The sequence below is a fragment of the Mizuhopecten yessoensis genome, unplaced genomic scaffold (genome assembly GCF_002113885.1).
Source record: "Mizuhopecten yessoensis strain PY_sf001 unplaced genomic scaffold, ASM211388v2 scaffold9309, whole genome shotgun sequence".
NCBI classification, from domain to species: Eukaryota; Metazoa; Mollusca; class Bivalvia; order Pectinida; family Pectinidae; genus Mizuhopecten; species Mizuhopecten yessoensis.
The window spans coordinates 800,878-824,136 of NW_018407983.1; the positions used below are offsets into that span (position 1 = coordinate 800,878).

Here is a 23,259-nt window from a genome sequence, read left to right on the forward strand (position 1 = left end):
AAACATATTCCGTCTTTGCGTATTGCAGAGTTATCTTCTCTTGTGAGCAGGTATTGATTGTTACGTCATTGATTTGTGTGAGAAAATTACGTCGTTTTCTCAAAAGTTGATGGCGTTACTCTCACAAACAAGTGACGTAACAATCAATACCTGCTCCCAAGAGAAGATAACTCTGCAATACGCAAAGACGGAATATTGTATTTACGTTAAAAAAGTATTTCCATAAGATTGTGAAGATAACAGGGTGTACCGATTCTTTTTCGATTTATATTAATCATGTATAAAATAATATTACATTATTGTTACATTTACATTAGTATTTATACTTACATATTTTCTATTAAATAGAGCATAGAGATAGACCGAATGAATGTGTCCATAATGTTATTACTGTAGTCATTAAATATTGTTATTAAATTAATTTCCATTGATTGTAACAGTTCTTGTGAACAAAATATGAACTATATTTATGTAAATAATGATTTTTTTAGAATGCAATAGTAACATACTTTAGTAATATTCCACTACTTATCCGAATCAATAAATAACTAATGAAGCCGTGTTGGGGACCATTAAAGACAGAATTAGCGTTTTTCTTTTTTTATGAATATCGATTTGTCTGAAACTAGAAAATGGGGAGATTCAAAGTTATGGATATTGCAATTTGATCTAAATCAATCTTTCATCCCTCATCCTATGTACACAGCATCAGATGTCATGCCATTGTGACGTTCACAAATTCCTGGTTGTATAAATATACTTTTAGTGTCTATAAAACCACTTAATTGACGCAAAGGTTACCAGAAACGGATCTCTGAAGCGGTGTAATCAGTTCATAGACATTAAAATGAATCGGATTGAGAGTATCTATGTCACTTTTAAGTGAATTAGTTTATTTCTGTTTTAGAACAAAGATTTATTTACCCATGTGTACATACGCGTTACATACCAGTCAATGTTAACTTCATTCGAGTGCTTTCCCTTTGAATATACATGCATACCATGTGAGCTGTACTGATGCCCTGCAAAACAACTATTTACTTGGAAATAACATTGAAAGCCCAAGGTTTTTACAAGGCAGCTATACAAATAGAATACAACACTGTTACGTTCAAGGAGAACGTAAGACACACACGTGGGTCTGCACCATTAACATATGGTAATAGATACAGCTTGCCGTCAATTAGATAAGTATGAAATCAAAGCACATGATGCATGCAGCTTTGAGATTATGATGCATGTAGCTTTGAGATAATGTTTAAACAGAACTGTAATGAACTGTATTACATGCCATCATAAATGTTCAAAAGAAGCATTTCAATCATTATGACTCCATTCAAAACAACATGGAAATTTTAATTTCATTTTACTAGGGGGGGGGGGGGCGGTTTGCTCGTAAAACATTTGAAAAACAAAATGTAACCAAATTGTAGAATGTCCTGTTTTCAGGGGGGACGTGTTTCTATGTCAACCATTTCCACCTAGCATCAAACGTCAATCGGAAATTCCGTCAATATTTTGAGGTCACGGTATGATTGGATTCCGTTTAAAAAAAATCTTACAGTAATACGAACATTTCAAATTGGAAAACATTTACGAGTTAAGGTCCTTGTTATAGTTGGTTATAAGAGCAATGTTTTGTTTGGATTGTGCATCAAATATCGTAAATATATACAGATGTACTTTTAACTAATAACACACGTAGCTATTTTCTAATGATGTCCTTTTCGCATTTACTTTTCGTTTCATGTCACTAGATTTGTTTTCATAATAATAAGACCCTTTACGAAGTACAAATTGTCATACCTATGAATAACTATCTATCGGTTCATGATTAGCACACTTTGCATGTCAATCGTGTCTATTGCACTAAAAAGGATTTAGTGATACTCATTTACAACACATAGTAGGCCGTTCTACAAGTACGAGGCACAGGGACTACTTAACACTACGTTTCTAATCTTTGAAGTATGCTAATCCTTTAGTCATCATATCTTAAACAGTATACTATATGTTTATTGCCTGAATGGTTTGCCAATGAACTGTACCCGTTTCAAAAGTACAAAACTAATATCAGATTTGTTATTCCTCTTATGAAAATTGCTTTTTTACCTTTTGAAAGATATCTTGTATGAGTATTGATTTAAACCATATACGTCACGGTTTTATTTACACATTTCAAACACTGTATATCACTTTGATTCCTGATCTCAGTGGTTTTATGTACATTTTTGATACTGGGTATGAAACTTGATAATATGACCATGGCACAGATTATCAATTATGTATCGTTTTGGGGTATGGAAATTGAAAATGTTACGATCCTTTTAGCGTTATTTAAATAACTCTTTGAAGAGGATGTGTTCACCGTAGATGCCCATATTTAAACTTTAAAAGTACACATATATAGTCTTTATGTTTAAAGACTATATATTGTCAACTCGTGTTTTAATTACACGCTAAATATATATTGATCCTTCTCTTCTTTAAAATGACCGTCTCTGCAAAAGTCCGTTAACAATATATACCTTCCAACTATTCGAACAATGTTCATTTACGTAACATTCTCAGCTTAAGGATCCCGGTACCACTGTCAAAACTGTCACTTCATATTGAAAACTGACGTTTCTGGCATGACTGCAGTTTAAATGAATTATTTCTAAGAAGAAAAATATACTTTGCGGGACTTTTTTGAAAAAAAAATTAAGATGAAAGAAAAAGTATTTAATTAACAACATTGTTAGGAGGGTAAAATCCAGAGGGGTTAGATCAGGATTCGATCACTGGACTCCAGATTGTTCTGCTATTACTCTAACCGTTTGGGCTATCTATGGAAACTATGGAAGTCTGACCAAAATTTATAATGAAAGTAAATTGATATTCAAAAGTAAGAATAGAGAATCCGTTATTGCTGCTGTTATTGTAAATATTGATGCCAAAAGGGGACAACTTTATTGAATCCAATGCAAGATGTTAAGTTGTTCTGCGATGCACCTGTAACTACGCTTCTTTATCTCTGTGCGTGGTACATGTATATATCCGCTCCGCTGCTTAAAACTTGTTTTTGCATATCATTGTGTCGAAATATTAAGAATAGCCTGTCATTAAATTTCCTCCATTATCCTCATTTCTTTCTGGTTTTTGTTTTGTTATATGGTGTTTTTTTTGGTTTTTTGATTGGTTAATTATATCGTCCTACTTTATATCATAACCCTAGTTTGAAGAATTATCGTACATTTTTTTTCCAATTACGGGATTACTAATAACTCTCACCTCGTCTTAACAACAATTTCTGACAATGGCACACTTTGTATAACTAAAATATATATAAATACAATAACACCTACCTGTTGTGCTAAGTCATAGCGTGTGTAACGTGAAATTGACACTGGTACAAATTGCGCTAGTTTTATCGATTTTCAGTCTTACTTATGTTATTACTTCGTTATTCTCCGAGTTTCTTTTCATGTAACAAACCGAATCATTTTTAAAGAACACTTTCTTTAGCATTAACTTTCGCCTCGGCTTTACAACATTGTCTTTAAAAAAAATTAGACAATTTTAAATCACGGCAACATCACGATTTCTATTCATTGTAATGTTGAGTACTAAGCCTTGACCCAGATTATCAGTAATACTATAGGCTGATCGTGTCTAACTCATTATAAGTAACACGTTTGCCTTGCCCTCAGTCATCACAAAGGACAGACAGGCGCTACTTTCAAACACTAACTATATGTAACACAATTTAAGGTTCTACCGTCAACAGTGAACATGTCTCGGCTACAATACGTGATATTCAGAGTACATTTTTAGCGCCTTTAAAAAGTCAAACATACAAAAGTTTTATAAAAATTCAAAATCCGTCTTGACGAAATTTTGTAGTTATCCTATCTTTTGTAGAATATATCGTATGACCTCTGGTAGAATTTAATATCCTTAGATAGCAAACACTCTCTATCAATCGTAACCCATGGTGCCAGTACGTCTATTTACCAATGTGATAACTGTAGAAACCTAAGGTGTGACATTGGTATTGATTTCAAGATAAATATCTATTCAGGAACGGTAATAGAAACTGATACAATTCATTGAAATGTTCCTTTATATAAATATTATTTGAAGAGCGTTCGGTCCCCCTAAAGCAGAAAGGTACACATCTAAGAGCCCATATATTCAATAATGTGACAGTGTTCTCACACAGAATAAACTCGCGTCAAAGGTTAATTTAATCCTTTGCCTGGTTTATGGATAACAAGAGGTACGCAAAGACTTTGCATTGATATAGATTCAATGATGTTAAAATTGCCTTAACTGTACATTTAGGAAAGTAAATCGTCGTTTCTGATTAAGTCCAGGTTTTAATGATCTTGGGATAGAGTGAAGAACAGTACATTTATCAATGATATGGAACAATGATTTTGCACAGATATATCGCCGATTATTTTTTTTCAATGTCAAGACTTGACATTTTGACCGTGTCACTTGATGTAAACAAGATACAATAAAACGATTTGGGAACAGAACCCATGCTTGAGTACTAGTACGGTTTTATGAATACACTAATGGTCTGTGTAAATGCGCTGTTGGCTTCCTCACTTCACAACAGCGATAAGTCATATAGGTTCGAGAAAACTCTTCACAGAAATAATAACATACGGCCGCCGTCATATACATCATCTAATATTTTCACGTCCACATGAATTATTTCACGATAAAATATATGCCAAAGTGAAATATTTCTTAAAAAAAGAATTGTTCCCAAGATGATGGATTTCAACACATTTTCATACGTCACTCTTTGATTAGTCCGACCTTTTGGCCAGTGTCATCACTTGTATGAGTCACGGTGTTATTGACGTCACGTTCTTGTTGTAGGTGCGCAAAGACAAAATTGATACGTAAATGGTACAATGACACTATTCTCTACAAACCCTGTCCCGGGTGGAATGAAAATGAGTAATCATAGATCTGTTTCATGAAAATCATTATCATCTGATTTGCCTTTTCCTGATACGCCTCGAAGTGACATTACAAAACTTAAACGGCATCATGTGAATACTGGTCATAATATTAACGAACTAGAAAGGCTCCTGTATGATTCTCAATAGTACGGTATAATGATGCATAGCTATTAGTAATTTGACGTACACCTTCCACATTTCCTACGAGTGATTACCATTACCGCCTCGTATGTTTGCGTCTCACACAGAGTTAAACTCCGAGAATATGAGACCCAAGAACACGAAAGTGGAAATACCAATCGAACCAAGAAAACAGACGAAGAAGAATTTATCAAGGATGTAGCTTATGATCTTCCAGCTGATCTCTAAGTCATCGTTTACTTCATTTTCTATCACGACCTCCTGTTGATCAACTATGCTATTTTTATCGTCAGGAAGGGGAGCTTTCTGCAATGACAAGGATTCCACTTTGTTTCCTCTGTCATTTTGTCGTATGTGGCATCTGTAGGGAAGGCAAGGTTGCTGCCACCTCACTAAAAACGCCATTACTTTGGTGGCCAGCCTCCAACCTTTCGAGATTTCCATTTCCTCTGCACGGAAGTAAACATTGAGGACGAGAATGGAACACATCACCGCAAAAGTTCCAAACATCAAAATCAAGGCAAGGTAGATAGCTAAAATTTTAAAACAAAATATATAAGAATTCAATCGCTTTGTTTGATTTTCGATTTCAGAATTGTTTTAAAGATATGAATTTCCAAATGTGTTTGAATAGCGGGAAAATGCGTCCAATACAGTTATTGTATAATCATGCAGACTGAACTATTAAATATATAACTAAAACAGTCAGAAAGTGAATATATTTGGAAAAAAAGACAAGTGTATTTTATTTGAACAGAAATAACTTACAGAGGTAGCAAGCCGTCACAGAAGTGCTTGGGATGGTGTCAGAGATAAGAGTCAGGTAAACAGCGTACGCCAGGAGGACAGTTAGAGAAAATCCCATCTTCTCGCCAGAGTCAGCTGGAAGCTTGAACACCATAGCACTAAGTACAGACATCAATGCTACAGGGAAAAGAGTGTTTAACACGTGGAAGAGGGGGCGCCTCCGCATCGTCAAGGTGAACTTTACATTGGCGAATGTATGATCGCCCCTTGTTTTTGCGTCCCCAGTAGACGCTGAAAAAGTGACCATCTCCCATTCTCCATTATCTGAGTAGAAAGAAAAGTCGATGGCCGGAGTACTGAGCTTGAGGTCGATTTCATCACTAGTGTAAGCCCAGGAGCTAAGGGACAGCGTACAGGACTGGATATCCAATGGGTAGTAGGTGATGTCGGACGAACAGGCGATGGTATATATCCCAGCCGGATTCCACACCACAAAGCCACTAGATGTGACTCGCATAGGAATGTATTTATCGTGAATGACAGAGAAATCCTCGATTCTTTAATGAAAAAATGAAAAAGAAATAAAAGCTCATATGATTTTGTGAAAAAGATAAATTGAATATCTTAATAAATTTAGCAAATACTGGAATTTTCCTTATTTTCTTTCATGATAGAAATATTTAAGGAATCAATTGAAATTCAAAGACTCTGTATCAGTTGTCAAAATAATGAAACATGAAATTATAAAAATCGTTACTGTAAATATTACTCAAAATTTTACACTTCCGGAAGTATGGACGTTTACGTACGTGTTGTCAATAATGAGAGAGGGTCTCCAAACGTACTCCTCCGTGGAAAAGAGAAACTGGACGGAGGAGAAGTCCTGTGTTGTAGAAGAAGTATCGGACCAGGAAAGTCGAGCATCCTCCCATTTCTGCAACACACAATCACAGTGATATAAAAAGTCATAACAACTCACTTTGTAGATAGCAATAAACAGAACCTCGAATCATGGGATTTTGCGAAAACTCACATATCAAGAGAAATACTTTTCTTATTCAGCAATTCACCAACAAAGTTGCTTATAATATAGAATCTATCTATACAAATGTGTATGCCTAGCACTATATTAATACCAATATGTGTCCTTGTTGGTGTATTTCAATAAATTTTATTGTCAAAGGATAAATGGATTGGGCAGCACGCATAGCCTATTTAAGCCCTTTCCAAACATAGTAACAGACAGTGGTACAAGCATAGACATAGAACACATACAAACACATATAAACAAGTTGGTATTATCAAATTAATAATCAAATTAGGGGAAACAACTACTAATACTCATTTTTATTATAATTGATTCTAATGGTTTGAATTCTAACCTTTTATTTTGATATTGAAAAGACATATAAAATATATACCGGTATATAAATATTATGAAGAGAAAAGAAAAACAATTTGTTTATGGAGCTGCATGTATAAACATTTGATTGGATTAAATTACCGCACCCAACAGATACAGGCCAAAAAGTCCATTGTATCACACAAGGCCATCCACTGATGAGTTTGGAAATTCAATCCCACCAAATCGTTTAATTTATGCATATTAAACACAGGTTAGATATATAATTAACATGTTGTAAAGCTTTATATTCTTATTCTTATCCTTGTTGGTGTATCGTTTCCTTACCAATTCGAAATAGGCAGTGATGGACATGAACTGGTCTTTGATATCCTGGAATAAAAAGTCATATCAAACATTAGTTCAGCTTGGTCTGTTACAAACATCCATTTCATCACCTTTGATACCATGAACAGTAAACTAATCCTCAATTATTTTGGAGTAATAGGAGGAACAAAGAACCGGAGATATTGTTATGATGTTAAATATTATCGTGAAAACGGAATGGCATGCATTTATGAAAACGAAAGCCGGCATGGTACCGTACGTTATATGGATACTAGGGCGGATGTGATGTGGTCAAGCTCACCAGATCGTTGACAGTTAGGACATTAAAAGTCACGAAGACGTCGACTTTCTTGGACGGTCTTTGTAAGACTTCGTACCCTGTGAACAGTTCCGTCCTCAGACTCGTCTCCAAGTCTGTGGAATAGACGGGAGGGGTTCCAACTCCCGCGCCATTGATGTCATGACACAGGTTCAAAATCAGGATCAGTAGAACTAATGATATAAAATGTTAATGAATATTCAAATAATTTTTATAAATCTGTTGGACATTTAATTCTTTGAACAGTATAGGTGTTTTATTTTTCATTGTTTTTTTCTAAACATTTTTGTCAATTAAGCCGGGAAAGTGAATCTTTTGTAAAACTGACGTCTTCATTATTGAAATTCCAGTAATTTAGTTCCGTACAAAAAAAGGTAAATGTATTTTTTAAATATTTAGTATCATTTCACTTAGAAGAAATATGTATTACAAGTGCCTTTTTTTCTTTGGCCAAATCACCATATAAAAAAATTATATACTTCTATACATGACGTGCCAGAACAGTTAGACCATTTCTCATAACGGACTATATTCCGACAAAAAATGCATCTTTTTATTGGGATTCGTTCCACAATTATAATGCTCTAGTATGAAGAAGGGTTCTCATTCGAAAACATATGAAATAAAGAGCTAAAAACGATATTTTGTGTCAACCGATTTTGAAATAGATACTTGTGCATATGTGTAAAAAGAATATGTATGTGGCATACCATGGTCGATAATAGAGATAAAAGGTTGTCATGGTTTGTATGGAAACTGTTATATGTATGTGTTTAATTGTAGTAGATACTTATGACAAACGAACGAACGAACGAACGAATAGATGAGGCAATGTCGGAGAAAATAATAATAATAATAATATACAACATTTGATATAGCGCCCTATCTAGGTAGAACAAGCCACCATAAAGCGCTTTACAGTACATAGATATACCATTTATACAATCAATACAATTAGCATATACATTAATCAATACCAATTTGAGGAATTCGCAGGAGCTGCATTATCAGGCGCTAACTACTAGTCCTATGCCACCTGGCTAATATCTCACTATGTGTGTATGCCTACGTGTGTGCTGGAGATGTATTGTGAAAGACTGCGTAAGGCGAAAAGCCGACATGTATTGAGATACATCTTTATAAACGGTCCAAAACCTACCTATGATGACTAGTTAATGGTAAATTACTGGGAAATAAATATTTTGAAACTTGAAAATGCAATATCATTTCATTTATGATAAAAGCAAATTTTACTTACCTGAAAGGTAAAATCGTCTCATTTCGCTAAGTTATTCAAATCATGTCATCCTCTTTCCACAGACAAAATGAACTGTTCGTTTGTTGTTTCTTTCCTATTTATGAAATGCAGGACACATATTCTTTAAACTTGTTTTCAGTGGTAGTTATGTTTTTTGTTTAAATGATACCCACGTTCCAATACATAGTTCTACGACAATAACATGACAATGGAGACCAAATAGGTCTGTGACACTATGCCTCACGGGTTGTTTTGTTTCCAATTTACAGGTGTGTCGTCAAAGCGCTCTCGGCCTATCCGTCAACAACGAGAACGTTCCACGGCGAGTGTAGAGCAATTGTTTACCCAAAAAATAAGGACACGGTTTTAAATACCCCTTTGTGAATATCGTTACAATGTGTAGTGACAAAAAGTTATCTTCGTGCTCTAATTGTTAAATACAACTAAGTTTACAGAAGTAGATAATGTCCAGAACAGTTAAACCTATCAGAGGGGTATTTTGAAGCACTTGCGATACATATACGAGTCATACAAGTTTATCAATACAAAATCCATCGTTGTTTGTAGGATATTATTTTAAAACTATAATATGTATACGCACGTGATTACTGTCCTCAGTAATTAGGTATTCTTTATTCATTATTGCCCCTGAAAAATGAACGACTTCAAATTTCAAGTTTGGTTTGTTGTGTTTTAATAATGTAATACTAGTAAATAACTAGTAAAAAACAGTACACTGAATGGTAGGTATATACCACCAAACAAAAGGTATTGTGTTACACTGAATGGTACGTATATACCACCAAATAAAAGGTATTGTGTTACACTGAATGGTACGTATATACCACCAAATAAAAGGTATTGTGTTACACTGAATGGTACGTATATACCACCAAACAAGATGTATTGTTGTACACTGAATGGTAAGTATATACCACCAAACAAATTGTATTGTGGTTCACTGAATGGTACGTATATACCACCAAATAAAAGGTATTGTGTTACACTGAATGGTACGTATATACCACCAAACAAAAGGAATTGTGTTACACTGAATGGTAAGTATATACCACCAAACAAATTGTATTGTGGTACACTGAATGGTACGTATATACCACCAAACAAAATGTATTCTTGTCCACTGAATGGTAAGTATATACCACCAAACAAATTGTATTGTGGTTCACTGAATGGTACGTATATACCACCAAACAAAATGTATTGTGGTACACTGAATGGTAGGCATATACCACCAAACAAAAGGTATTGTGGTTCACTAAATGGTAGGTATATACCACCAAACAAATGGTATTGTGGTACACTGAATGGTAGGTATATACCACCACACAAAAGGGATTGTGGTACACTAAATGGTAAGTATATACCACCAAACAAATTGTATTGTGGTACACTGAATGGTACGTATATACCACCAAATAAAAGGTATTGTGGTACACTGAATGGTAAGTATATACCACCAAACAAAAGATATTGTTGTACACTGAATAGTAAGCATATACCACCAAACAAAAGGTAGTGTGGTACACTGAATGGTAGGTAAATACCACCAAACAAAAGGTAGTGTGGTACACTGAATGGTAGGTATATACCACCAAACAAAAGGTATTGTGGTACACTGAATGGTAGGTATATACCACCAAACAAAAGGGATTGTGGTACACTAAATGGTAAGTATATACCACCAAACAAAAGATATTGTTGTACACTGAATAGTAAGTATATACCACCAAACAAAAGGTAGTGTGGTACACTGAATGGTACGTATATACCACCAAACAAACGGTATTGTGTTACACTGAATGGTACGTATATACCACCAAACAAAAGGTATTGTGTTACACTGAATGGTACGTATATACCACCAAACAAAAGGAATTGTGTTACACTGAATGGTAAGTATATACCACCAAACAAAAGGAATTTTGTTACACTGAATGGTACGTATATACCACCAAACAAAAGGTATTGTGTTACACTGAATGGTACGTATATACCACCAAACAAAAGGTATTGTGTTACACTGAATGGTACGTATATACCACCAAACAAAAGGTATTGTGTTACACTGAATGGTACGTATATACCACCAAACAAAAGGAATTGTGTTACACTGAATGGTAAGTATATACCACCAAACAAAAGGAATTTCGTTACACTGAATGGTAAGTATATACCACCAAACAAAAGGTATTGTGTTACACTGAATGGTACGTATATACCACCAAACAAAATGTATTGTTGTACACTGAATGGTAAGTATATACCACCAAACAAATTGTATTGTGGTACACTGAATGGTACGTATATACCACCAAATAAAAGGTATTGTGGTACACTGAATGGTACGTATATACCACCAAGCAAAAGTTATTGTGTTACACTGAATGGTAGGTATATACCACCAAACAAAAGGAATTGTGTTCCACTGAATGGTAGGTATATACCACCAAACAAAAGGTATTGTGGTACACTGAATGGTAGGTATATACCACCAAACAAAAGGGATTGTGGTACACTAAATGGTAAGTATATACCACCAAACAAAAGATATTGTTGTACACTGAATAGTAAGTATATACCACCAAACAAAAGGTAGTGTGGTACACTGAATGGTACGTATATACCACCAAACAAACGGTATTGTGTTACACTGAATGGTACGTATATACCACCAAACAAAAGGTATTGTGTTACACTGAATGGTACGTATATACCACCAAACAAAAGGAATTGTGTTACACTGAATGGTAAGTATATACCACCAAACAAAAGGAATTTCGTTACACTGAATGGTAAGTATATACCACCAAACAAAAGGTATTGTGTTACACTGAATGGTACGTATATACCACCAAACAAAAGGTATTGTGTTACACTGAATGGTACGTATATACCACCAAACAAAAGGAATTGTGTTACACTGAATGGTAAGTATATACCACCAAACAAAAGGAATTTCGTTACACTGAATGGTAAGTATATACCACCAAACAAAAGGTATTGTGTTACACTGAATGGTACGTATATACCACCAAACAAAAGATATTGTGGTAAACCACTATACATGTGCCACATTACACATTTATGTAAATTATTATCTATGTCCTATGCTGATCTTATTTAGAAACGCTCAAATAAGTTCTAATTATGGTTCAGATAATTGAGTGTGTCGACAAATACTACTGTTTTCTGTGTCAAATCTTTTATATAAAACATAACGAAAAGCATATAAGATATATCTAAATTTATGATGGGATGAATTTGAATTGAAAGAAATCTAATACTCAACCGGAGTTTTCGAAGCAAATAATATATATATCAAGATGTAGAACAGCGCCGAAAGAGTATCGGGTAGAGCATGTCATTATAAGATTGTAGTTAAAAAGCGCAGAATCCTCGACAATGCTCGCTGAATGAAAACCACAATATACATCGACCTTGTATAAGGAAATAACAGTACACGCTAAGTCATTAATACTTTGTAAGGTATCCATTTTCGTGTCATTTACGAGAAGTGTAGGTCGAGTATTTCAAGTTCTCATCAAGTCACCAATGAAATATACTGTATTCAGTATTGTTTTTGTGACAGTTTTATTTTCGCGGTAAAGGTAGGCTGCCATTTCCAAGTGACAGTGGTTCTTCCTACTTAAGAACCATTTCAGATCTCATTACATAAAATACAATCTTTTCTACCAAAAACAAGAATTGTGTGTGAAAGCTGTGTATATTATCCGTATTATTCCAGAGTATTTGAAAACGGTCAGGATAACAATTATCGGCGTAAATATGCCGTTTAAGTGTTTATCCTATTTGTTATCTTAACTGATCTTTATATATTTTTCCCCAATTTTGCATTAACACTTTTTGACCTACTTGAACCCCGTTAGTCGAAGCATTCTCGTATGCTAAATCTCATCTCTTCAATTTAAGTATTTTTCCATTATGAAACCAGTTATTTTCGAAACTTTAGTTTCTGCAAAAATTGGGACACAGTGTATCTGAGTTGTGTATGCAATATGGAACATACTTGGTTTGAATACTGTTCTTTGTATAACTGTGTAATATAACACTTTTGTTTTATGTATGACGTACGTATCTAGAATATAGTAATATCTACACCAGTATCAAATAAACAGGAAAAACAAACACATTTAAACAAATATTTATTTTTTCTCACAAAATCAGCATGCTTAAAAAAATGCAAAATATTTAATATATATCATAGATTACAAGTCATTGTTAAACAGTACATTTGATGTGGAATCGCTTATTCCAGCAGTAATGGAATATTTTTCAAACAACAATGTTAGAGATGCTTAACGTTATGGTAAGTGCGGGAGCTTTGAAGCCCTCTATTTACTATGTTAACGCATATCGGACGAGCAACAGGTTTAATGAAAATGAAAGGCTTACTTCTTCCACAGAACTGTTATCTAAAATGTGTCTAGATTAGATAGACACTGTTTGAGGGGGAAAAAAGCAATCTTCTCGTATTCATCAAAATATGAAGATATGATATATCATCCATTCACCAAATGAGCATGTTTCCGAAGAGAGAATCTCAAAACAAGATTCAATTTTTTATAAAAGTTAGATGGAACGAGTTTTATTTGTTTTATTAAATTTTTCATCAATGTAAAATGCCTCCTTTTCCAACGATTTCGACATAATTACAACTTGTTTACGCCCGAGAATCCAATGTTACACGATGAACATGTTTTAAAATTGTTCAGTACGCCATACAAACCCTTTATAGCAAAGCACGTCACCAAATTAAAAATTGAACAGCACCTCACGACATCACTTATTGTTTACGTCACAAAATCACACATTTAGCAGCACGTCACAAAATCTAATTGGTAGTACGTCACAAAATCATATATTGGTAGTAAGTCACAAAATTATATATTGGTAGTACGTCACAAAATCATACATGACACAACACGTCAACAGCATATCTAATACTTCACGTCACAAAATCACATATTGTACAGTACGTCAGAGAATAAGTTATTTTCTATGTATACACGTTAAAATTTAATAATCAAAGACAGCTCACAAGGTTATATCACAGTGTCATTGTCCCTCGTTTATGCTACAAATTCATCTTCTTACCAGTAAAGAAAATAATGTCCTTCTTCATTCATTCGTTTATAAACCATAATAGATCATTTCAAATAAGGTTTTCTCCGGATAACAAAATTTGATTACAACGATACCAGAAACATCATTTTTTCAAAAATATTTATATTTCTAAAAGTGCATAAATATTTATATACTTTAATATATATCTGCTACCTTACGCATTGTATCAGTTATCTTAGTCACAGTTGTCTCCCTTACCAACCATTTAATCAGTGTACTACTTTATTCTATAACTCAAAATCATCTAATTATTAAAAATGCATGCAAGCCTGCTACAGTAACCCGGCCCATTCGAGTTACAATAATAGCAAAACGAAATCAAAGGGGGGTTACTGCATTTACAAAAACCATACAGTGGAATTCTTGAATGATTTTCCTCATGTAGGTCGGGGATTCTTAAAATACAGCTTCAGTGCTTCTTATTATGAAACACTTTTCAGGGGCAAAGAGACGAATGTCAGCATAAGGTAGCATACAACCATTTAACACAAAAACACATGATTGCTATAAAATTATTCACTCGGGCTTTTTATCCTTGCTGCGCGGTCGCACAGCCAGGCACTGAAGCTACCAAACATCAGTATATGGATGCCAAAAATGCATGCGTCAACTGATTTAAAAGACTTTAAGACGCCTTGTTCGTGACTTTTTTCTTTGAAAATGGCCAAACCTTTAGTCGGTAACAACAAGGAGAAAGAAGGAATCATTTGTCTATATGTCTAGCAATATCCAGGACATGTTTGCTGACCAGATCTGTGTTGTATAATCAGTTATGTGTCCGGCTTGACCACTCGTTTAGTACGAAGCCTCAAAGAAGTTGTTCATTAGCAGGGAGAAGATTACGATGGTGGACAGACCAATTGACACCATGAAAATGAAAAAGAAAAACTTGTCCAAGATCCCGGCGATGTCTTTCCATGTCACATCGTCCACCTCGTCAAAATCGTCGTCGTTTTGTCCCGGTGTGTCATCCACAGGCACGTCTTTTTCGTTGATCTCAGCATCCAAATGCTTGGCAGATGAAGAATGGCCTTGATTGTTTGGAGATGAAGGACTGAAGGCGCTCCGTTTCCGACAACAGCAATGTCCTTTCCAGCAGACGACCCTGGCCACAACGGCGAATGTGAACATCTTCAGCCACCTCGGTATGGGTTCCTTCTCGTTGGAGCGGTGGTGGAAGTTGAGTACCAGGATTGTACAGATCACAGAGATAGAACCAAACGACAGGATCATCGCAAGGTAGATAGCTGCAAAGCACAACCGCACAATCAGTGAGCAACACAGGTAAAAAAAAAATGACATTTATTTATTATTTTCAATAATAGGACATTGTTAACATTGCAACAAATACATATGAATCTTAGTCGGGTTACATTCTCTTACTTTTATTTTGTTTCATCTAGAGTTATATCATAATTTTCATGGCATAGTTTCTGTGTCTTTGACAATGACACGCATGTAAGAAGTAATGATAATTTCCTCCATAAAGACTTAAAAGTACATGTTAATTCTAGTCGATGTGTACGAAGATTTCGATCTCAGGCTGATGTCTATTGGAGTAAAAATGTATTTGAAACGACATGTGAATCTACTGCCTCATTTGAATGATATACATGATTTACCCATCCAAGGAAGAACCTGTAGTTATAAATAATTATTCTATAGAAAAGAATTTGTTCCTTTCTCCTTCTAAATGACAACTTCAATGCTGTTACCTTAGAAGGTGATGGACAGGCCACGAAGGTCTCGGTATCAAAATGCACGCTATGTAACTCAAGCAAGTAAACCAAATTTGAAAAAACTTATGTATTTACACGCCGGTACTAAAACAAAAATACAGGATTTTTCGCTATGTTTTATATTACACTGTCGTATTTGTATAAGTCGTACGCATTGTTAAAGGCTTATAAGGGTTGTGAAAATTTGGATTCTTGCACAATCAAATGAAATGCGGTATAATACATCCCACTTAATGATTATTGACAGATCCCCCCGAAACGAGTGTATGGCCTAAAGTTATACTCACACAAGTAGCAGACGGAGACTGAAGTACTTGGGATGTTGTCTGAAATCAAGGTCAGGTACACAGCGTACGCTAGTAAAACGGTCAGAGAGAACCCGATCTTCTCTCCGGAGTCGGGCGGCAACTTAAACACCATTGCACTTAAAAACGCCATCAATGAAACAGGGAATAACGTATTGAGTAGATGAAACAGTGGTCTGCGCCTCAGAACGATATTGAATTTCACGTTGGAGAAGGTCTGGGACCCTCGCGTTTGACTTTCACCCTCCGTCTCCACGTTCGAGCCGACGAGCGACCACTCGCCGTTCTCGCTGTAGGAGGTGGTGTCAATACCGCGACCGTGGTCAGTGTCATATACAAGTGTAATCTCGCCGCTCGTGTAGCCCCACGAGCTGACGGACAGTGTACACGTCTGAATGTCCAGAGGATAGTAGGTGATGTCCGAATCACAGGCCACAGTGTACACACCTGCGGGGTTCCAGGTCAGACCTCCCGACGAGTCAATCCGGATGGGTATGTTCTTGTCGCTCATAACGGTCATTTCGTCCACCCTAGAAATAAAGACAAGCGCATATCAGTTTGATGCTATATCTGTTTTTCGTTTAGATTTCATTATTGATTTTTGTTGAGTTCGTCATATGTGACCCCTTCCTCGAAGTCACTCTCTGCACCCCTGGAATATGTCATAGCAAAATCGAAGGCTCAGTGTGCACTACCTTGTGGATGTGACGAGAAGAATAGTTTGATCCTTTGATGTACATCAAAAGAACCTCGCGTTCGTGTAGCGGTAAAATTGACTGGCTTTGAAGTCTGGTGTTGGTCCTCTCTAATATTCAAATGACATGAATCAACCTAGTGGTTGGTCAGGCTTTTTTTTACCTGAAACCAATCAAATAGCTAGCTGTGTGCCTTCAATTTTTTCTATGGCATATCCCATGGGTGCTGAGAGCGAAAGTGAGCGTAACCCCTGAAGCATCGAGGACAATGTGACACGCTTACTTATTGGGGAACACATATCTACTTTAAAATTTGATTGGCTGAAACATTTATATTGTGTTACAAAATCGTTTCTAACCTGTCAACTTACGAGAACAAGATTAGCTACAGTTCGAAATAAGCTATGCAGAAACATCGATTTAAGTACATGAAGTACAGCTGTTTCTGGTTTCGTCTGATCATGATCCATATGCAAAATCAGTAAACGCAAACTGGGAAGCATTTCACGTAAAATATTTGAGTTCAAGAAGTACGCATGGTCCTGAACGACACGATACAGAAAGTTCATTCAAATCTGTATCTACTGTATATCGTTTAATTTTGGCGAGAAATATTTTTTGCAAAGCCATTTAAACAAATAGATAAATAAATGACAAATGTAAAGATGTCTTAGTGAAGAGTTGGTGCTACAGGAAAATACCCAAATGTTTAAAAGTGTTTAAAAGAAGGAACAGGCTCTGCAGTTGATCCTGGGAATTTTCAGAGAGAGAGAAAGGCTCGGATGTTTCAAAGAGGAAGTTGGCTTTCCAGTTAAGAAATGTGTAGTTTAATAGAGAGAACAGGTTCTGCTGAAAATCTTTGGGTATTTTAGAGATGGAGGACAGAAAACCTAGGTATGCTTAAGAAAGAAAGTCGGCTCTCCAGTACATAACTTTATGCTTTAGAGAATGATCACACTCAACTGTAATTAGATAAGGATAGAGCCGAAGTGAAGGCTTTATAGTGTATCTCTGGATGGTTTAGAGAGGGAGCATGCCAAACAGTTAATCTTGGGATTTTTTTTAAAAAGGTAAGACGCAGTAAGACTAAAAGGAGGGAGAAGGCTAAACAGTTAATCTCGGGATTTTTTAATAAATGTAATAAACTAATCAGTAACTATCTGAATGATCTAGAAAGGTAATGCCTCAATAGTACATGTAAAGTGTGTAAGCCTTCATAATGCAACATTAAGATTATGATTTATAGTTGAACCATGGCAATCGAAATAATGTTCTTATGTCCTTTGCGAGCTAGTATACCGCCAGCCTATCTCGTCGCCCCCTTTCTCTTTTCCCTTACCATAATCCTTTGTATGTAACTCTCGACATATCACCAAACCCCGTTACAACGCCACAACTTGTCAGGCAAGAATAGTTACAGGATGACGAAGTTTTAATTCATGACTTAATAATAATTTTACATTTAGAGATATGTTATTATTTAAGCATGCAGTGAAATCGCGTTACATTGTAACGATGAATCTAGGTAGATATTGACGGTATAAAGGGTTTAGTGGAATATCGTAGTGAGACGTATAAAGGAACAGTTATAAAGGAAGCCAGAAGAAAACTTGAAACACACTGTCCGTAAGCGAGGTGGCTAATGAAACGAGGGGCATTATATTGAGATTTCGCTGTATTTGACACTAAGTTTTCCTATATTTAGCCATAAATCGTTAATGTGTGATGTACATGATTCGGTAATATAGCCACTGGCATGTGTAGTTATAATCAATTAAATCTCGCCAGGAGGCGTAGAGGCTAACCTTATACAGTACAAAGATGTATGGGGTTTATGGCCTGTTATATGGGTTGGTTTCCGCACTGATTGCCGAGTCTTCAATTATTGAAAGGAGAACATTCCTTGTGGATTTTCGATGATGCTTTTAATCACAGAAACGTGATTTGACCGTAACGTGTAATTATATCATGTTCTTAGTGACATGTATGACGTTAGGGCAAGTCACCATGACCACCACCAAAGCAAAAAAAGTATCTCAACGAGCATTTATACCACGAGACTTTAAATGATACACAAGGAAATTATGGATACAATAAACACGTTCTTGACAAGGTTCGTTGGATAACAGCGTAAGATTACTGAATGTGTCCATAGTGTGCAAACTAATGATGTTAGTCCATAAACAACTACTATACTCACGCGTTATCGATGATGAGTGAGTGTCCCATTCTTTATTGATCCATTTTTATAGTAAACAACGACTATGCTCAAACAATATCGATGTTGAGAGAGTGCTTCCATACATAGGTTTCCGTGCACTACTTAACGAATATACTCACGTAATATCGATTAGGTAAGAGGGTCTACATACATAAATCTCAATACGTACTTAAAGTAAAGTAAACAAAGGATTTACTCACGCCTTATCGATGATGAGAGAGGGCCTCCATACATAGGTCTCCATGCTTATATATCGATGATGAGAGAGGGCCTACATGCAAAGGTCTCCATACTTATATATCGATGATGAGAGGGGGCCTACATGCATAGGTCTCCATACGTATAGTAAACAATGGCTATACTCACGCGTTATCGATGATGAGAGAGGGCCTACATGGATAGGTCTCCATACGTATAGTAAACAACGGCTATACTCACGCGTTATCGCTGATGAGAGATGCCTACATACATAGGTCTCCATACTTATATATCGATGATGAGAGGGGGCCTACATGCATAGGTCTCCATACGTATAGTAAACAATGGCTATACTCACGCGTTATCGATGATGAGAGAGGGCCTACATGCATAGGGCTCCATACGTATAGTAAACAACGGCTATACTCACGCGTTATCGATGATGAGAGAGGGCCTCCATACATAGGTCTCCGTGCTAAACAAGAACATGATGTTGCTGTAGGTCACATTGGACGCCCATGACAAACGCGAGTCCATCCATGACTATAAAAGGAAAGGTTTAAGGGTTTTATTACATATTTCTTTTAGATCAGGTTAGTTAATTTTTAAACTTCAATAAGAAAATTCAACCAAATTTGATTTCGTTTTCGAATTTGAATTGAACCAAGTCTGGATAGGTAAACATAAGTAATTCGTTGTGAACCGCTGTAATATACATTTGTACATACCAGTGTAAAGTAAGCGGTGATGGACAGCGCCTGGTCTTTGATGTTCTGTAATGACAATACAGGTACGTGATAAGGCCACATTTCATACTATTAGATGACACAACTTATGTATAAATTCTCATGGGTTTGATGATAATCCCATGGAGGTCGGTGATTGTGATATTGACTCGGAGTCACCTTTTTAAGAAACGGAAGGTTAATATTTCCTTTATGACGTCACTTCAATTATAACGTCACAATGCCTTTTGCCAAATGCACCGCTTTTTCTCTTCACGATTTCATAACGTTCCTTATTTTATTTAATAATTAAAAACAGCATAATTATATATCTGATATAGTAACTAAGGACTTTTTTCGGTGAATATGTTGATATATGGACCTGAAAAGTTATATATATAATTATGTATATTGACCTCGACTTCGTCCATGTCGATATATCCTTTTCATGTTCATTTGAACACATATTCACCTCATCAAAAGTCCATAATTGATAAAGTATCAGCATAGATCTACCTGTGATTAATTTATATCTGCTCTTCACAAAACATCTTCTCTATCCGTAAGAAACCATGTGTATATTAATGTAAACGATACCATCAAATTAATATGTAAAAATTTGTTTAAGTCATTGATTTTACAAACTTGTACGATGTAAACACGACTTGTTTAAATTAGTTTCTACAGATGTTTCCATTTCCATGTAAAAACACATCTTACGACACATTTTGAAGAATAACAGTTGTTCAATCTTTACTTACTTGAAAACCAAAATAAAGGAATCCCTTGGAGAATACCAATGTTGCTTTCCATGAATTGTTAATGTAACAAGATGAAAGACGAATACCTCGCCAAGGTTAACCATTTCAACCCAGAAGCAACATTTAGTTAGATCTATCTTCTATTCCGTCTTTTCGTATTGCAGAGTTATCTGCTCCTGTGAGCAGGTATTAATTATTACGTCATTAGTTTGTGTGAGAAAAAAAATATGAGGTTACTCTCACAAACAAATGACGTAACAATCAATACCTGCTATCAAGAGCAGATAACTCTGCAATACGAAAAGACGAAATATACAAGGTAGACTATTAAAAACAGCTCCGAAAAGGAAATCGTCTTGTCTATTACACAACTGTTACTGGAACAATGGTACCCTTTGGCTGAACATCAATCACATTAAACTATACCGGCATACGACCAAAAGCATTCACACACGCAATAATACATTAAAATCTGTGATAATAAAATAAATAGCAATCACACTAAGGTACGTTGTTACACAATGTAGTTCGCCTATAAATAGAAATTACAATATGTCACTTTCTGTAACATTGGTTTTACATTTTTATGAACAAATATTTGAAGATAGGCACAAAATTAACAATCACTGCTACCTAAACAATTATCAAATAGTGTTCAAATTCTTTAATGTATTACTTATCCGTATTAAGTTATTTTATTAAATATTAATTAGTTAGGGTACTACACTATAACTCACACGGACAATGGTCACTCACCAGTTCGTTGATGGTCAGAAGTGTGATGGACACCCTAACTCTTACTTTCTGTGAAGGACGCTGGAGTACCTCGTATTTGGAAAACAGACCGGACCGGAGCTCTGACTCCAGGGCTGTGGAATAGTTCATTGGAGTAAGGGCTTGCGCGTCGTTGAAGAGGACAGCACCCACTTGAATAGAAAAAAATAAAGCAGGGAAAGTCAAGTTACGTTTAAACAATGGAGAGTTAAAATTATCATAAGAGATTTTAATGCAAGGCAGACGAGAAAACCCTGGGGGACAACATGTTAATCATGACATGAGTTTTACAGATATAACGCTCACACGAGGAGAAAACACAGACAAGTTTTGAAAGTTTTTTTGTAAGAAATGACACACTGTAAGGGAGATAACTGGGAGAGTCAAGTTATAAAGTTGTTTTTTTTGTTTTTTTGTAAAGATTAGTTTGATTTGAATTTTGGATTTAGGTTTTATCGCCCTAACAGCTAAGGCAATTTAAGAACGTGCCTCCGTCTGTGTAATGTACGTATGCGTGATGGAGGCTGTAGCACCATGATCGATGAAGCCACCCATTACAGCACCCGAACCGGACATTATGCCTGCAACGGGTTCACCAGTTGTTACGCTTACCTTAAATGGGATTGTTTAGCAGAAATAGCAACTGCTATTTAAACAAAACATCTGGGTGTCCATATATAGGGACAGGACAGAACACATTGCCTTCCTAACATGTACAATCGTTCTGGAATACAGGTTAGACATTTTAAGAGAGATGACTTGTTAAGTTATAAGTTTGTTTGTAAGAGGTAGATAATTGAGCAATTCGCGTTATAACATGTGTTTGTAGGATTTCACACACAAGAAAGGGGTGACATGAAAATTAAAGGGTGTTTTTCTCTGACCACTGGGTCATCTCTTTCAGTACCTTTTCGTCACAACTTGGATTGAGACAAGATGTTAACAGCGTGTATCAACGTGAGAGGTACTAAGTGTGTAATTTGTACCGAGACACCTAATAGTTAAACAGTGCTAATCAGTCACGAATCCGTGATTTTACAGTACTTTTTATAAATAGTTAATGTAAGAAGTACAGGTAACTAATAGTTACAGTAAACACAGGTAATTAGCAGTCGATGTTCTCGTCGTCATCAAAACTGTCAACAGAGGTTACTCAGTTAATCACGTCACAGAAACTCATTCTCGACACGACTTGTTCTTTATTGCATCAGATATGAACTGCAGTAGGTTTATTAAGTCTCGGAGCTATATTTTCAATTATGTTTAGTTGATTTTTTCTGTTTTCAATGACTGTGTTACTCTGATAATTAAAAAATATCACATTAATTTAACTAATATAGTATTCAATGATGGAATCCCGCTGATGTTTTTGGCACAATTTGAAAGATATGTTCCATAAAACTTACTTCTGTAATGATTATTTCTATGATAAAAAAAAAAAAAACTTAGAAAACACTTAGCATGAAGTCACTTAGAGTACAATTGTCGTAAGCAAACCTTACATTAAGTCCAACTACTTCCACCCTCCCCAGTTGTGTTGTCCATTCCATTGCACG

The 23,259-nt window shown here is 35.6% G+C and overlaps 2 protein-coding genes across 2 annotated transcripts; both read right to left on the reverse strand.

Annotated features, from left to right (window-relative positions):
• Positions 1-4,533: 4,533 nt before the first annotated feature.
• Positions 4,534-9,393, reverse strand: LOC110457785 (acetylcholine receptor subunit beta-like). The gene is made up of 6 exons (XM_021509184.1): positions 9,120-9,393; positions 7,844-8,034; positions 7,543-7,587; positions 6,662-6,786; positions 5,874-6,409; positions 4,534-5,638 (listed from the first exon to the last, which is right to left on the reverse strand). The coding sequence occupies exons 1-6, from the start codon at positions 9,139-9,141 to the stop codon at positions 5,205-5,207; spliced, it is 1,353 nt and encodes a 450-aa protein (XP_021364859.1). The 5' UTR covers positions 9,142-9,393; the 3' UTR covers positions 4,534-5,204.
• A 5,323-nt stretch (positions 9,394-14,716) lies between these two features.
• Positions 14,717-22,239, reverse strand: LOC110457762 (acetylcholine receptor subunit beta-like). The gene is made up of 6 exons (XM_021509148.1): positions 22,212-22,239; positions 21,686-21,855; positions 20,172-20,216; positions 19,874-19,986; positions 16,312-16,859; positions 14,717-15,532 (listed from the first exon to the last, which is right to left on the reverse strand). Exons 1-6 carry the CDS (start codon positions 22,237-22,239, stop codon positions 15,081-15,083), a joined length of 1,356 nt encoding a protein of 451 aa, XP_021364823.1. The 3' UTR covers positions 14,717-15,080.
• Between the last annotated feature and the right edge of the window lie 1,020 nt (positions 22,240-23,259).

Bases quoted from the DNA above. Each gene is read 5' to 3' on its own strand.
- LOC110457762 (XM_021509148.1), bottom strand. From the start codon at position 22,239: ATGGTGCTACAGCCTCCATCACGCATAC. The intron at 21,856-22,211 runs GTACATTACACA...TTTCTATTCAAG, and splicing joins ACAGCCTCCATCACGCATAC to TGGGTGCTGTCCTCTTCAAC. The intron at 19,987-20,171 runs GTATGTACAAAT...TTCCTTTTATAG, and splicing joins TCACCGCTTACTTTACACTG to TCATGGATGGACTCGCGTTT.
- LOC110457785 (XM_021509184.1), bottom strand. From the start codon at position 9,141: ATGAGACGATTTTACCTTTCAG. The intron at 7,588-7,843 runs GTGAGCTTGACC...TTTTTATTCCAG, and splicing joins TCCTAACTGTCAACGATCTG to GATATCAAAGACCAGTTCAT. The intron at 6,410-6,661 runs GTACGTAAACGT...TTTTCATTAAAG, and splicing joins TCTCTCATTATTGACAACAC to AATCGAGGATTTCTCTGTCA.